Source organism: Micropterus dolomieu, linkage group LG03 (assembly GCF_021292245.1).
Source record: "Micropterus dolomieu isolate WLL.071019.BEF.003 ecotype Adirondacks linkage group LG03, ASM2129224v1, whole genome shotgun sequence".
NCBI lineage: Eukaryota > Metazoa > Chordata > Actinopteri > Centrarchiformes > Centrarchidae > Micropterus > Micropterus dolomieu.
Window position 1 is genome coordinate 27,658,753 of NC_060152.1, and position 16,608 is coordinate 27,675,360.

At 41.3% G+C, this 16,608-nt stretch overlaps 1 protein-coding gene across 1 annotated transcript in view; it reads left to right on the forward strand.

Annotated features, from left to right (window-relative positions):
• bckdhb (branched chain keto acid dehydrogenase E1 subunit beta) overlaps positions 1-16,608 on the forward strand; it is a 59,110-nt gene that overhangs the window by 29,840 nt on the left and 12,662 nt on the right. The window contains exon 9 of the mRNA XM_046045121.1: positions 12,328-12,414. Coding sequence (XP_045901077.1) covers positions 12,328-12,414 — 87 coding nt within the window. The remainder of the gene's footprint in view (positions 1-12,327; positions 12,415-16,608) is intronic.

The following is a 16,608-nucleotide window of genomic DNA, read 5'->3' on the forward strand; positions in this document are numbered from 1 at the left end:
AAGTAAAAGGCACTTAAGATTGGACCAGTTGTGGCTTGTTTGGGCCAGGTCGTCAGTTTTCCACTGCAGAGGACGATTTAGTTAGGGAGCCTTGGCCAGAGGTGTGGGCAGATTGAGATCATCGAGGGCAGTCTGTAGGCCGATAGCAGGTCTGAGTGGAAAAGGAGTTTTTGAAGTCACATGGAGACACAGACATCCAAGAGGTCCGCTCGGATACAACGCACACCACCAGACCAGGTCCTTTTTAAAAGTCATGTATAAATCATGAAATTAGTTCCAGAAACTGAAACCAAACCAAAAAGTAATATAAAAAAATCAATCATTTTTATGTTTTTCTTTTCAGAACAGCTCTTACGATTAATAGAAAACACATTTATTAATGTGTTATGCGGTTCTTTCTTGCAATATTTTGAAATTCCCTTTCAAACATGATTGGGATTTATTAACAATTAGTTAAACTCTTAATTATGTTCATGTTTTACTGTCCATTTATTGTCTTTAAACTGTCATTGGCTTTTGACAACGTTTTGACTACACTTCAGAGTTTCCAGTTTGGCCAGCACTTCTTTTAAAATGAAGTTTCTGAAGTTAGAGTTTTCCTAAAGTTAAAGCACATTTTTCAGTTTTCAAAAAGAAAGGAAATTAAAGCTGCAAGCAGCATTCGGCGGGCCCTCGCACGTGTAGCGCGTTGAGGTGTGAGGCGGCCGCGTTGCAGATTTAGTTAGTTAGTTAAAGTATGGAGTGTGTATTTAAAAAAAAAAAAAAAAAAAAAAAAATGTATATCCTAAAAGAACCATAAAATTCAAAATGGCCAACTTCCTGTTGTGTTTAGGGCATCGCTCCAAGAGGCTTTTTTGTACATATTAACATGATACATGTGCCACAAATTTCATACATGTAGGTAAAACGTGCCGCGGGGGCTGCTTCGTTGAAGATCACTTCCTGTTGCCAGTAGGTGACGCGCTGACTATGGGTGAATGTTGTCTTGTACATGTGTTTAGGGCAGGACTCTTTTCAAACGTGTAAAATCTGGTACAGATGTGAGCATGTACCGTCAAGTTACAACAACTTCCTGTGTCATGCGAAAGAGTTCAACTTTGCAACCACGCCACCGCCACACTGTCAACTGCAAAGTCGCGAGTTATACAACATGGCTTCATCAATGTGTTATGGGTTTTCTGGGACAGTTTTGAAGTTGATACGTCCAACCTGCTAGGAGTAGTACATTACAGCATAAAATGTGTCATTTCCTGTTGCCAGCAGGTGGCGCAATGACTTTGAGTGAATATTGGCACGTGGATGTTTTCAGAGCAGGACTTTTGTTATACTAAATTTGGTGCAGATGTGATCATGTGTACTGTAGTTATAACATCTTCCTGTTTCATGGCGAATCACCAATTTTCGATGACACGCCACAGACAAACTGGTTGACTTGTTATAACCGTTTGAATAACTTTTAATCGTCAGTGGGTTTAGAGTGCACAACGAAAATTTGAAGTTGATCAGACTAAATCCGTAGGACGAGTTCGTTAAAGTGAGAGTGTGTAAATCGCCAAAAATGACCATTAAATCCAAAATGGCCAACTTCCTGTTGGGTGTCTGGCATCGCTCCAAGAGGCTTTTTTGGATGTCTGGACATGATACATATGCCACAGAAATTTTGTACACGCAGGTGAAACTTTTTCCGTGGGCTGCCATTTTACCACACCCATGCGCAAAATACATAAAATAGGAAATTTTTCGCTGTCTGAATTATGTGCAAAGTTTGAGTTCTTGAGTATGTTTTGCGCCCCCAACATTGAGGTTACTTTACAGAAAAGAAAAAAATCCCTTTCAGTTTCAAAAAACCACTGGTTTACACTAATGTCCAAAAATAATATTTAGGGCATGAGAACAAACTGTGCGCCCCTTCAGCAGCCAAAAAACGTTATATAAACTTATATTCTTATCAATCATAAACAATGTTGGTGGAGTAACAAATGAAAAGGGAGCCCAGATGAGTTCGATTGACGTAAAAGAAATATTATTATATTATTTTTTTTATTTCCGTATATAAATCATGTTTATTTAACTTAACTTCACTCCGTATTGCCCCCCCCCCTCCCAAATTCATTCGCCTAAGAAAGCTCTGACTCATCTGTATGTCCCTGGCAGTCTTTGCTGTAATAGGGCTGTACATGAAATGGTTGTTGAAATAAGTCACTACTTTTTGCCCTTACACTCAGGATTTGTCACCAAGTAGTAGAAAAACAAAACTTATGTGCACAAAAACCTATTTTTGTTTTTTGTTAATCTGGCACATAAACAAGGAACTGTCACTGTTTTTAAAAGAGACAATAGATTTGGGACATGGATGATTTTTCAAAGTATTTATGGGAACCAGATGCAGTCGCCTCTGTGATGTCCCTGTGCTCCTGTAGGAATGTCACGGGGTACTGGGATGCATTAAACAAGCTTCCTGTTGTGGAGGTTTGTGAAGTGCTGCAGCAGGGGGTTTGTGTTAGTTTTCTTCTTCATAACGTACCTCATTTATTATATCTTGTGGTGACCTTTTAAGGTGGTTTAATGAAATTGTGGAGTTGTCTTGTGATGCTACTGCCCCCATAAAGCACTACTCTTTCATTGTATTTTCTTTTGATTATTGTCCATAAAAGGTGAACACATGGAAATAACCTTTTTTTTTTTTCTGTGATCCAACACTGTTATGATTATGTGGGTGGACACTGAGACATTTGTTTCCTCATCTTAGTTGCTAGGAAGGTTTGACTCTTATATGTTGAACATTCCTATCAGCAATGCTTTAACACAATGTAACAATGTAAACAGTTGTTTATTTTGTCTGACCAATGGTACAAAACCCCGAAAAGCAACGTATCCCCATATTGAAGAAACAGGAGAATCAGAGAATGTTTGTCATTTTTTCTCATATTGTAAAAAAAAAATTACTGCAAAAATTAATTGATTATCTAAACAGATGCCAATGAACTTCGATTCAGCTGACTGTTTAATTGACTAGTGATTTCAACATAAGTAGAGGAAAAACACTGTCACATGACTTTGACAAAACTCAGTGCTATAAACTTCACAATGGTAGTTTTTATTGAATGGCAATGGATTACATCCTACCCAGGGATAGAAAAAGGGATATTTACCACACTTTGACCACCTGTATAAACCTGTGTTCACATACAACGCGAACTTAATCCTCGCTTGGGTTTTGTTGTTGGACAACTTACAAGTGTTCACACTCAACGCATTAACGTGAATAAACATAACCTGAGAATACTACAACTGTATGAACCCAAAGTAAACATTTTGTCGTGATTTAATTGCATGAAACGGATCAAACTGATGCCGAAATAACTAGAAGTTGAAAAATTTTAACTCTATTCAACTGTAAAATGCAGAATACCGTGGAATCTTTCCCTAGCATTATAAGTGTTTTTTTTGTTTTGTTTTTTTACAGCATTTGAACAAAAAAATACTATGTTGCTGTGTTTTGGTGTCATTTACAGGCAGGGCTCAGCGCCTACACACACAAACAGTCGAAGAGAGTCAAGCTCATCAGCAAACTCTGTAAAGTGGCAGATGCAAGACACAATCTTGTTGAAGACGTTGCTTCTGTCTGTTTATTCTGTTACGTCTGTTTTTCTAAATGTTGAAATTTGATTCATCACCCACATGATTACACACTCTTTCTGATGAGTAATTGTTAAACACAGAATTCAGAAATCAGAAAACAAAATGGAACTGATTTCATAAAGCCCTAAGAGTAGGATGGTGCTTTTACAGTGATTTACTTACTGTTTAACATGGTAGGTCAAATACCCCAGTCTGCTTACTTAAAATACTATATAATTTCACTTGTTACACGTTATCCTACTGAGTAAAAATCCCCCTTACGAGAAATAGTTAGGATGTTACATTCATAGAAACCACCCCTTTTTTAATGTTATACACCATTTTATAGGGCTTTTAAAAGTCATTGATTGATTTTTATATATGCAGCTGCCTCACAAAGAGCTGTAATTAAGTTGGAGTGGGTACAGTAGTAGTGTGTCTGTTTGTACACACCATGTACACAATGGTTGCAGGGCAGAAAGGTAGAGATTTTGTGTGTGTGTTTGTCAGGGAGTAATTGAGATGAATTGGTTTTAATGGATCTTTATGGGATGTTTGCAGTTATTTCTGTCTGAGGTCTCCTCTGGCTCCTCTGGAGGATGGCTTGGCCCTCCGCCCAGCGCAGAGGCTGTTCTACACGTTCTCCTCTGATCTTTCATTCTTGTGCTCTCTCGCCCTCTCTCTCTCTGGTTCTCACTTTCCCTCTGTCTGTCGTGAGAGACGCCGAATGATTGTATGGCACAGAATGCCAGAAAGAGTGTTTGTGTTTCCTCCCGCCCCGCTTCCCTCTCGGAGCTGTGATTTAACGGGGCCTCCGGTTCGCCGAGCACTCACCCCTCTCCGCTAATCGCAGAGTGCCACTTTAAAGGCCAGTGAGTAGTCGAGCTTCGTCCCGACTCTCATTTGTCACGGAGATCACATGGTGGCGCATGAGTTAGGACCCTGTGGTGACCGCGCAATTACAGGGTCTGTGGAAGGGCGCTAAGCCAGCGAAGCCAGCGGATCCAGCGGCAAGGACGACTCCTCAGTGGCGGCACAGAACTAAACTTTCTCTTCCTGTCACATTTTGATGGACGGCCTGAGGGAAGAGGAGGCATACTATATGGGAAGGCGGGGGAGTCACTTACAGTCTCGTGTGTGTGTGTGTGTGTACATACAGTACAAGCACAGCAGATTTTGTTTTTGTCATCACCACTATTTTTAAAGTATTCTTGACCAATTTAGTGGCATAAAAATACAGATCCAACAAATAAGTGTTGGCAGCCTCTTTTACAAAGGCTCTTCCATGTGTTTTGAAAACTCTGAAAGTACATTATGTGATTCTGCACCAGACAAACCACAGCCCAGTTTAGCTCCAAGTATGGACTGGTTTTATTCACTTCTCATCCCCATAGTCTGTACACTGTCCTTTTTAGAATGAGTTAGTGCTCTGTGATAACTATATACTGTGTAAAAAAAAAAAAAAGCCACTGTTTTTCTAGATATCTTTTTTCCCCATAAGCATGTGTCTCCTTTCCGCTAAGATGACACTTGAATGCCAAAATACCACAACATCAGCAGCAGCAGGAGGCAACCTGTGAAAGTAACTAGCTGTCACTGTCAGAAGATGTTAATCAATCAATCCTGAATAAGCAACGTATGACAAGTTGTGTGTCTGCGTACCTGCACACACTAAATATGTGTAAGTGCGCCATGGGAGAGTGACAGCTCTGACCTTAGTCCCCGAGGCCATGCCAGGTCATTGGCCGCCAGCCTCTGAGTGGTGAGGCCACATAGTGGGAAGCACTGTGACTGAGAGTAGGCTTCATGAAAGCAGAGTAGGATAAATGGTTGGTTTGAGGGATGGATGGAGGGAGGAAAAGAGAAAGAAATGGGTGATGAGGGTGAGATGAACCACAGCATGGAGGAATGATGGAGGCAGGAAGAACAGGAAGTAAGGAGCCTGGGGAAAGAAGAGATGGGTCGAATGCAGGAGGACGAGCGCCATGCTGCTCATTAGGTTTGGGTGTGTATGGGAATGGCAGTAAACATGACATTTCCTCTGCAGCCAGCGGAACGACTCCGGAATCTAATGACAGCCCTGCAGCACAGTGAGTAGTAAAGCTGCAGCCACCAGAGCTGTCGCCCAGCCCAACTACCACCAGCTGCCACCAACCTGGAGCCCTCGTTTTGACTCGGAGCCAGGACCAAGGCAGGGAGGAGGATGTACCAAGCCAGAAATAAATAATTATTAAATACAGAACTGGAATCGACCTCAAATATTAACACCAACTAGAAAAGGGCTACACTCTAATGTTAGTGTGAATGCTATCCAACTTCATAAGTATGGACCCATTTTCTATTACTAGATAGAATCTCTAACTTGAGTAACATTCAGGTGTTTTTAGATAGATGTTGCACGAAGCAAATACAAGTTTGTCTACTCAGACTTTAGTTGGCAAGCCTTCACCCTCCATTGAAATGAATCTGCTGTCATTGAGGTGATGCCACAGTGTCCTAGCTGGCACTTAAATCGAGCACGGCTCCGGGTGTGTATCCTTGTTTTGGCATGTAATTATTGTCTGGGAAAATTTTTGTCGTAAATGATAAGTTGACTAATTTATAGCCTGACTTCCTTGGAGATTGTTTGCTTTTCTCAGAAGCTAGACAGTGTTAGGAAACATTTCAAATGTATGCTTGACTTAGTCCAAGAATATTTCGCAGTACAGCAGTGGAAACGCAGAGCAAATCAAAATGTGAAAAAAGTATGTCATGAAAATAGAATTTAAAAAAACATATGAATACATTGAATTGAATGAATACATTGTTACATCACAAATCACTTCAATTGCACAATACAGCTACTCCACCACTTTCTCATTTGCTCTCTTCACTTATTTCATCAGTTTGGTGCATCGATCAGTAAAGATTCTCTTTGGCTGTGGTTAGTCTTTGAAAGAACTCTTCTTTACTGGCAGGACAGGGTCTGTTTCTTGCTGCTCCCACATTCAGGACCTGTTCAGCCTCACACTCAGACATGGAGGCTGGACATGGAGGAAGTCATCATCTTTGTTTTTCGATCTCTTTTCAGATTGTCAATCCTTTTCTAATGTCACTGTTTACTTTAGAGCCCGAGCATGAAACATGCCAGGTCCCTATTGGAACTGAAGGAATTTTTACAGAGCAGCCCCTGGACAAAGTTTTACCTACGTATACGAAATTTCTGTGGTACGTGTATCATGTCCAGATGTACAAAAAAGCCTCTTTGAGCGATGCCCAACACCCAACAGGAAGTCGGCCATTTTGGATTTAATGGTAGTTTTTGGCAGTTTACACACTGTACTTTAACCAACTCCTCCTAGAGATTTAGTCCAGCTTCAAACTTTCGCTGTGCAGTCTAAACCCATTGACGATTAAAAGTTATTCAAACGGTGAGTTTTCATGGAATGGCGTGCCTGTGCCGCGGTGTCCAAAATCAATGATTCGCCGTGAAAGACGCAGTTGTTATAACCTCAGTGTACATGCTCATATCTGCACCAAACTTTACGTGCTTGACAGTCATGCCCTGAACACATCTACATGCCAATATTCACTTATAGTCGTAGGGCTAAGTGCTATGTAGCGCCACAAAGGGGACACAGGAAGTGATGATTTACACCTTTGTGCACCGTCCAAAGCACGTGGCAAATTCACAGCCACACCAGCAGAGCTCCAGAATCTGCAACGCAGCCCCCTCACACCTTGACGCGCTACACGTGCGAGGGCCCGCCCAATGCTGCTTGCAGCTTTAATTAGTATGATATTTCCTACTCTTATTTTGGAAAGTGATGCTTTTTGATTCACAGGACATGAGCCACTTAGTAATACTCATCAGGCACGAGTCCATGGTGTAAAACCATTAAAGATCCTCCTGCCAGCATGTCTTCCTGAGGTTGTATAGAAAGTGATGTGATTTCACCCCTTGGATGCATCTTATCCTCTTCTTACAGTGTCCGATGTACTTCTCGTGGCTCCACCGCTGTCGCTGTTTTAAAAGCAATGCCTTCGCCCCCGTTCAGAGTCTCAATTAAAAACATGAACACTGGCTGTCGTAGGCAAATAAGAGGACTGGATAATTGTTGAAAAAAGGTTCAACCTGCACGATGAGAGTGAATGGTCCTGCCTCCAAAAAAAACAAAAAAACAAAAAACCTCCAGCAACCGGAAGCAACTGGGTTAAAGGCTACAACCACAATTACTATGTAGAAGTTAGAGTGCTGTCACAGTCCTGTCAGCGATGTAAAAACGACTTTGTGTGTGTGGTTTCTTTTTGTCTCTTGGAACTGTGTGTAATTGAACCTTAGGCAGTGAGGTGAGTTGAATGAGTTGGACAGTTGAGGTGTAAGGTCAGCCTCGACTAGGTTGCAATCTGACAACAGAGGCCATTACACTTGCCTGTTTGTAAAGACTGTGAATAGATTGAAGAAGACAGAGGAATTAGTACCCAAAAAATTATTATGGAGACAAATGCAAAATTGCGTGTGCTTTTTGTCTCATGAATGATTTTTTTTTTTTTTTAGCCATGCTAGCTGCGTGGCTTAAAGAGTGGTGGGCGGGGGGGTGTTACACACGGTAGTTCAGCTTTAATCTTGAATAGCCAAAATGGTATGATCCTTCTTTCATAACGCCACTGCGAAGATTCGAATGTGAGATTGGCAGTCGAATCAGCCTCAGCCCATTAAAGTATCGAATCTTCAACTATTCAGGGTCAGCCCTAATTAGCACACAGTTTGTTTTTTTTTTAATTGAAGACAACATAAAGTGCTGTTATCTTGTCCTTTTCAGTAAAAGACATTTAGCATAACTATCTCCACGATAAACCTTCTGGTCACCGCAATAATCACTCTTTCACTATGATCAAAACAACTTTAATATAACTGCACAGAATTGTCTTTTATTCAAGGCAGGCCTTGCCACCAACACATGCATCAATAAGTCAATACTCATTATGTACAACACAGATGTCTTATGTTGTGGTGGAGCTATCGACAGGTTAAATAAAAACTCTTAGAAACGGCTATAAATCAAAACCCATGCCATAGTCCAGCATGGGCAACTGTTATATTAAAATATGCAGGAATTTAACCATATCTCTCTGGATATATACCCTGCTAAGTTCATAAGCCAAGATGTAATATGTTCACTGAGAAAATGTGTATTTCTTTCTTTGTCCTATGTGACTGAAATGCAGTGACTCGTCATATGAACTGCATTACCTACTGTACTAGTGCACCCGGTGCCATTTTCCTGTCCCAAACATTACCACTGTTTGCCATTTTTATTTTAACATATTGTCGTATTATGCACTGGCATGCAGCACTACTTTTAGAATAGCCTACTGAACTACTTTATGCCAGCTATTGGACACTTTTCCATTTAATGTCACTTGTTGTTTAGTCAGCAGGGTTGTGGGACAAGTGTATTAACTGGGTCACGAGTTTTCCACAGGCCTCAGAGTCAGAGAAATTCTCTCCCACGACATTGTAAAAAACAGTGGCAGGCTCCTTTTGTGTCAAGCATCTGAAGAATGCACTCACTAAGAGTACTCAATGACTAATGAATGGTATCTTGTCAGGGAGATGCTGGTGTCGCAGTGTAAATTGGAAGTTGTTTGTAAAATGAGGAATGGGTTCAGCATCAGGGTGGGGTAGAAGATTGGGCAGCGCCGCACCTGCATGAGTCATGCTGAGGCGAACTCAACAGCAACATGTTATATCAAGACATCACCCTAGTCTCAACTCTTCGCTTGATTCCTCGTCACTGTGCAGATTGCCAGCTGTGGTTATTGTCTTCCAGCATTATTAACTTCCACATTCCCAAAGATGGTGTCATAAAATCAGTGATTTTTTGCACACTGACCTCATTCAACTCAACTACTTAAATATGTTAAAAGAAACAATTTTAAGAATCTTTGCATTCCTGCTTCTAAATAGCTCAGCACACAATACACAAGGTCTTCCTATTTGCCCCACCAGGAAGAGGCATGTTGGCATCGCATCAAGTATTTCTATCCTAGAGTTGCATAGTACTGACTCATTTTGCCCCCAATACTAGTGTGTGTGATAGTGGTACAGTTGGCCACAGTCATTTAGTGCTTCAAAGCCAAACCCGGGACCTCAGCAATGTAAACATTTGCCTTTTTAGCATCAGCATGAGGCCCCAGAATGCCCCTGTGTTTGATACTATGCGGTCATGTTGGAGGGAAAGAATGTCAGGCCTAATTTACAGTGCCATATGGATATGTGATGCTTATTTTCACCGGGTTATTTAGTTACTGTGGCTGTTCAATTTGTAGTTTGAGGGCAAGGTATCTGATATTTACCCCCTATGTTTTAAATGAAGTGTGCACTGTGGTGTTACCTCAAGTGGAAACTCAACATACGCTATATTGCCAAAAGTTTAAGGATGCCTGTCTTTACATGTACATGAAGGTTAATGACATCTCACTCTTAATCTTTAGGGTTTAATATGGAGTTGGCCCACCCTTTGCAGCTATAACAGCTTCAGGTCTTCTGGGAAGGCTGTCTACGAGGTGTAGGTGTGTGTTCATGGGAATGTTTTGACCATTCTTCCATAAGCGCATTTGTGAGGTCAGGCACAGATGTTGGACATGAAGGCCTGGCTCACGGTCTCCGTTCTAATTCATCCCAAAGGTGTTCTATCGGGTTGGAGTCAGAACTCTGTGCACGCCAGTCAAGTTCTCCCCACCAAACTTGCTCATCCATGTCTTTATGGACCTTGCTTTGTGCACTGGTGCGCAGTCATGATGGAACAGGAAGGGGCTATCCCCAAACTATTTCCACAAAGTTGAAAGCATGAAATTGTCCAAAATACAGTTCCAAAACAGTTCCTTTCACTGGAACTAAGGGGCCAAGCCCAACCCCTGAAAAACAACCCCGCACCATAATCCCCCCTCCACCAAACTTTACACTTGGCACAATGCAGTCATGCAAGTACCATTCTCCTGGCAACTGCCAAACCCAGACTTGTCCATCAGATTGCCAGACAGAGAAGCGTCACGATTCGTCACTCCAGAGGACACATCTTCACTGCTCTAGTGTCCAGTGTTGGCGGATTTACACCACTGCATCTGACGCTTTCCATTGCACTTGGTGATGTCAAGCTTGGTTGCAGCTGCTTGGCCATCAAAACCCATTCTATGAAGCTCTCTGCATGCTGTTCTTGAGCTAATCCGAAGGCCACATGACTTTTGGAGGTCTGTAGCTATTGACTCGCACTATGCACCACAGCATGCGCTGACCCCGCTCTGTGATTTTTATGGGGCCTACCACTTCGTGGCTGAGTTTCTGTTTTCCCAATCACTTCCACTTTGTTATAATACCACTAACCGTGGAATATGTAGTAGTGAGGAAATTTTACGAATGGACTTATTTCACAGGTGGAAACCTATCACGGTACCACACTTGAATTCACTGAGCTCCTGAGAGTGACCCATTCTTTCACAAATGTTTGTAGAAGCAGTCTGATGATTTTATAAACCTGTGGCTATGGAAGTGAATGGAAAACCTGAATTCAAAGATTCGGAAGGCTGTCCTAAAACTTTTGGTGATATAGTGTATATTCCTTAGCATGGACCAGGCGATACCACACACACTAGTCTCTACATGAGTCCTATTGAAATTCTCCAAATAATGTAGACGACACCATGCACATCACTGCTAGTAGTAATTCTGTGCCTCGGAGGTGTACCAAATTTATTACTGGAAACAGACAGAAATACAGCAATTGGGTAGAGGTAAGGAAAGGTTTGCTGAAGTTGCAGAGAACAGACATAGCTTTGGTCTGGACCAGTGGCAAGTGGATGAGATTATAGTATAGTATTGGTTTTATGCTGTGGTAGATAACGGGTGGAGCAGAGGCATCTTTCTGCAGTAATGTCAGGTTACAGAAAACCCAAATCCAAATGCCTAGCAGTCCGAGACCTCTAATGTCCATGATTGTCCCGTTGGCCCTGTGTACCAGCCTAAATCAGCCCTCCAGCTCATACTATTGTGTCATATCCATTTTATCCATGCAGCAACACAGCCAGACACACATGCAGCCTGGGGGTAGTAAGCAGATACAGCATACCACAGCAGGCACTATGTGAACCACTCTTACTTAGTAACACCCGTTCCACATACAGCCTCTTACTTCTGCAATGTGAATGTGTGCATCCACAAAGCACCCAAACTCACACAGAATTTTGTATGGAACACACATGTCAAGAGCTCACAGTGAAATCTTTTTACATGTTGCTAAAATCTATGACACTGTCTGGATGAGTTCAACTTCAAACCTGTGTTCATACATTACATGAGTGCATTAAGCCTTTGCTACACATAGAGTAATATAAAGAGATGAAGTGTAAATAAATTACTATTTTAGATGTATAGCAATCACCCTCAGTCATAATTTCAATGCATTTTGTGGTGACTGGTACGAAGGTGGGAATAAAAAGAAAAAAGAAAAAAGTTTTACTTGATTTAAGCCAAACTTGGTTCCACAGACGATCACCTATTCACTACTGACAATGTTAAGTCTGAACTCTGATGTGCATGAATTGGCCGACCTGCCATGCTTTAATGTGAGGAATCATTTAGAGGCACTGCAGGTTTTAAACCATGATGGAGCGGTACGCTGAACCTTCTGTGTTCTGTCATCACCTTTGTGTTTCTTTGTTTTTCAGTCAGTGGTGAAAACCGGACGTCTGCTCATCAGTCACGAGGCACCAGTAACTGGAGGCTTTGCTGCTGAAATCAGCGCTGCAGTACAGGTGAGTGTGTGCCATATGAGAACATACTGTATTTGAGGTTTTATTGGGATCTGTAACTGCCGGGGGTAGGAAGTGGTCTTCAAAGGTATTGGTCTTAATAGGTTGCAATGGTTTTGTCGATAAACGTCCCACTTTGTAATAAAGGCAAAATAGCCTTTCACAGCCAGTGGTTTTAAAACTGTGAGGTTCCCCTCCCACAGGGGGCAGAGTTGAAGGGAGGCACGGAGGGGGATATGTGAGTCAAAGAAACTGCAAGAGATTAAAGGGTCAGGTGCATGCCGACTTTCTAAAATCATTTGGCCCACTGATTTCGCAACTCAAGAAAACTGTCCGTGTCTCATCAACATGGTTCTTACATGTAAATCCCTGGAACACTGACACACTCCTCTGTCCATTTATATGCAGATATGTGCCTTGAATAGAAAACCTGAAGGCACACAGTCAAAAAAATCTAACTAAGTTGCATAAAACCATTTTTTCATAAAGGCTGTGAAAGAGCATTTATAGTACCACTGACATGCAAACTAATCGATCATTTCTGAGTTGCCCAACTTATTCTGTTAAGAGTAAGAGACTTTGCATAAAGCCTCTAAACACAAGGTGAGTGAAATTACACCAAAAAAGCCAATGACTCAAAGAGTTGAACACTAGAGAAGTAATTAGGTTCTACAAAGGAGCAGCCTCATTCTCAACAGTTGTATCTGTAGCTGTAAAGCTACAAGATTCTGTTACTCATCTGAGATTGTTGATACAGTGGGTCTACCTACCCATATAAGGTTTACAAAATAATGCTTGTTGCTGGCAATACAAAAGGCCTGGACACTGTAACCAAGGCATGCCAGAGACAGCTGATGACAAATTCTAAGCTAAGTGTGATGCATGACTAAATGAAAAGTCTTCCCCTTACCATCATCCAAATTACATCTATTTGTGCGTGGTGAGATAATTATCTTCAGTATGTGTGGTGCTTTCTCCCTGTGAGGCTCTTAGCAGCGAGTTACCACTCTGCTCTCAATGAGCAATTTGTTTCAACAACGATGACAACGATGACCTCCTCAAATGTCATTGGACTAATCGTATGCACAACACTGTATGTGTTCCTTGTTAATGTGCATGAACGCAGTAAAATCAGTCGATTTTTCTCCTCATTTGCCGTCAGTCACGTGTTGCTCTCTCCCCCCTGTTAGTGAGGGCTTAAATGGCCAGTGAGTCATCCCCCTCATTTCCATGTTTCCGTGTTTTTACATTGTGTACGGGTGATGTAAGTTGTTGATGTGTTCACTGATTGCATTGATCTGCAGTTTTCACATGGCCTGAAGCAATTTGGATACACTCGCTGGAAAGAACCTTGGACTGGTTGATACTTTTATTTTAAAACCTACAGGCCCCTGTCTTTTTTTTTATATATATATATATAAAATCTCTTCTTAAAAGAAAGTGATATGCTTGTTTTGGCTTTCTCACAGATAAGTTATGATGGCCCATTGTAGTCTGCAATTGCCAATAAGCCATTCCTCTTCAGCAGTGCGTTCATTATTTTAATGTACATTGCTGGAGAGGGTAGTAAGTGAGGACTCAAACAGTTGAGTGTTTGGTATATTACAAGCGCATGGATGCACAGAAGAGAAGTGGATTATGCTGATTGAGTGGTTTGAGAGGATTTAGTTTTTCCTTCACCATGAAACTGGGTCACCATTGGAATCTATTGTAACCATCCAAGCTGACTACAGCCACGCTGTCTGCAAAGTACCATGCTAAATCAAGCACTTAAAAAAAACAACATCTTTCACATCAGGCGGTGAGTGGTTGATACAGATTTTGGGTGGAGCGTTGTTTTAACTCTTTCCAGATAGCAGAGTGAGGTCACAACCGCAGTGACTCACAATAAAATAACTGGCATGTGGGGTAGGCTGCGCTTTAGAGCTGCACATTTTGGGTAAAAAATGGGAATTGTGAGTTTCTCTCACAATTCTTGAGGAAGAAATCAATAAATGAAAACATTATTGGTTTATCTCTTGTCTTGATATCGATAGAAGCACAACAAACAATATGATTGTGACCAGTATTTTAACATTTTTCTATTATTTTGTACGCCACCATTTTAATGCGGTAACAATATATAAATAACATTTTTAATAACCAATTCAATACAACACTACCTCAAACTTTACCACAGAAATGAATCAACTAGGGCTGCTGAGGACTTTATCGAGTAATCAATTGATCATTTGGTCTGTAAATGTCAGGAAATACTGAAACATTCCCATCGCAGTTTCACGCAGCCCAAGTTGGCATTTTTAGCTTTTTTTGTCCTAGTCAGTCCCAAACCCAAAGATATTCAGCTTTAGATCACATAAGGAAAGGAAAAGCTGCAAATACCAGCAATTTCCCGAAATCCCCAAAGATTTATCAAGGGAACGTTTGCCATATTTGCTCAAAAAATGACTTGAACAATCAGTCGATTATCAAGTATAGTTGCCAGTTAATTTTCTGTCTATAGACTAATTGATTGCAGACTGTCAACAAAAGCAGAATATGACGAGCTTTAGAAATGTATTATATGTTGTATGACTGCTTTCAGTATTGGCACCACTTTGTACATTTACATAACTGCCATATTGCACATATTCTTTATTCTTTTATATTTGTATATCGTCAATTTCATATTTTTATAGTTATATATATTTTTATATATACTCTAAATATTTGATTGTGCAGTCGTACCTAGCTTTAATAATAGGATGGGATGCTAATACCAATACAAATCTTAGTGATTCTGAGTCACAGGTCCTCATCAACTACAGTAACATCCTGGGTTACACGATCATGGAGTCAGATTAATACAGATCAACAGCAGTGTGGATGCTAAAGGTCCTTACTTGTACCACACCTCCTTGTTTACTAGTGTGGCCTTGTACTCCTCCCAAGCTCCAAACTGAGACAGAAGGATAAACTGGCTGTTGGTGTCAGTATAGTCTAGGCACTAGAAGCTTCAACTACTACCTATCCACCTCAGGCCCTTCCATAAAGATTGGATTTGATTCTCATGTGTATGAAGAGCGGAGGGGAGTTTGGTAGGGCTTGGTTTCAGACCTTGGGATTTTAATATGTGTCATCTGCTGGCCCTTTCCTGAGTGTTTGGCTGATGACTGGATAGGACAGTAGGTCAGAATGAGATGTGGCTAAAGATGATGCTTTCATGGACCTCAGGGATGCACAGAGAGAAATGGTGAATCACCCGCTTTCCCTTAACTCTCTAAACCACGACAGACTTGACTTTAGTTGATTCAGATTTCAGAAAGTACACACTTTCGCTCATTTGGTTTCAGGAAAAAGAAATTCCATTCGTTATCAAATAAATAATGAAATGCTGTATAATTGTGAAAACGTATGTATTATAATAACTCTACAGTTTCTTCTTCACACAACCATGTACAGTGAGGAAAATAAGTATTTGAACACCCTGCTATTTTGCAAGTTCTCCCACTTAGAAATCATGGAGGGGTCTGAAATTGTCATGGTAGGTGCATGTCCACTGTGAGAGACATACTCTAAAAAAGAAAATGTATGATTTTATGACTATTTATTTGTATGATATAGCTGCAAATAAGTATTTGAACACCTGAGAAAATCAATGTTAATATTTGGTACAGTAGCCTTTGTTAGCAATTACAGAGGTCAAACGTTTCCTGTAGTTTTTCACCAGGTTTGCACACACTGCAGGAGGGATTTTGGCCCACTCCTCCACACAGATCTTCTCTAGATCAGTCAGGTTTCTGGGCTGTTGCTGAGAAACACGGAGTTTGAGCTCCCTCTAAAGATTCTCTATTGGGTTTAGGTCTGGAGACTGGCTAGGCCACGCCAGAACCTTGATATGCTTCTTCCAGAGCCACTCCTTGGTTATCCTGGCTGTGTGCTTCGGGTCATTGTCATGTTGGAAGACCCGGCCTCGACCCATCTTCAATGCTCTAACTGAGGGAAGGAGGTTGTTCCCCAAAATCTCGCAATACATGGCCCCGGTCATCCTCTCCTTAATACAGTGCAGTCGCCCTGTCCCATGTGCAGAAAAACACCCCCAAAGCATGATGCTACCACCCCCATGCTTCACAGTAGGGATGGTGTTCTTGGGATGGTACTCATCATTCTTCTTCCTCCAAACACGGTTAGTGGAATTATGACCAAAAAGTTCTATTT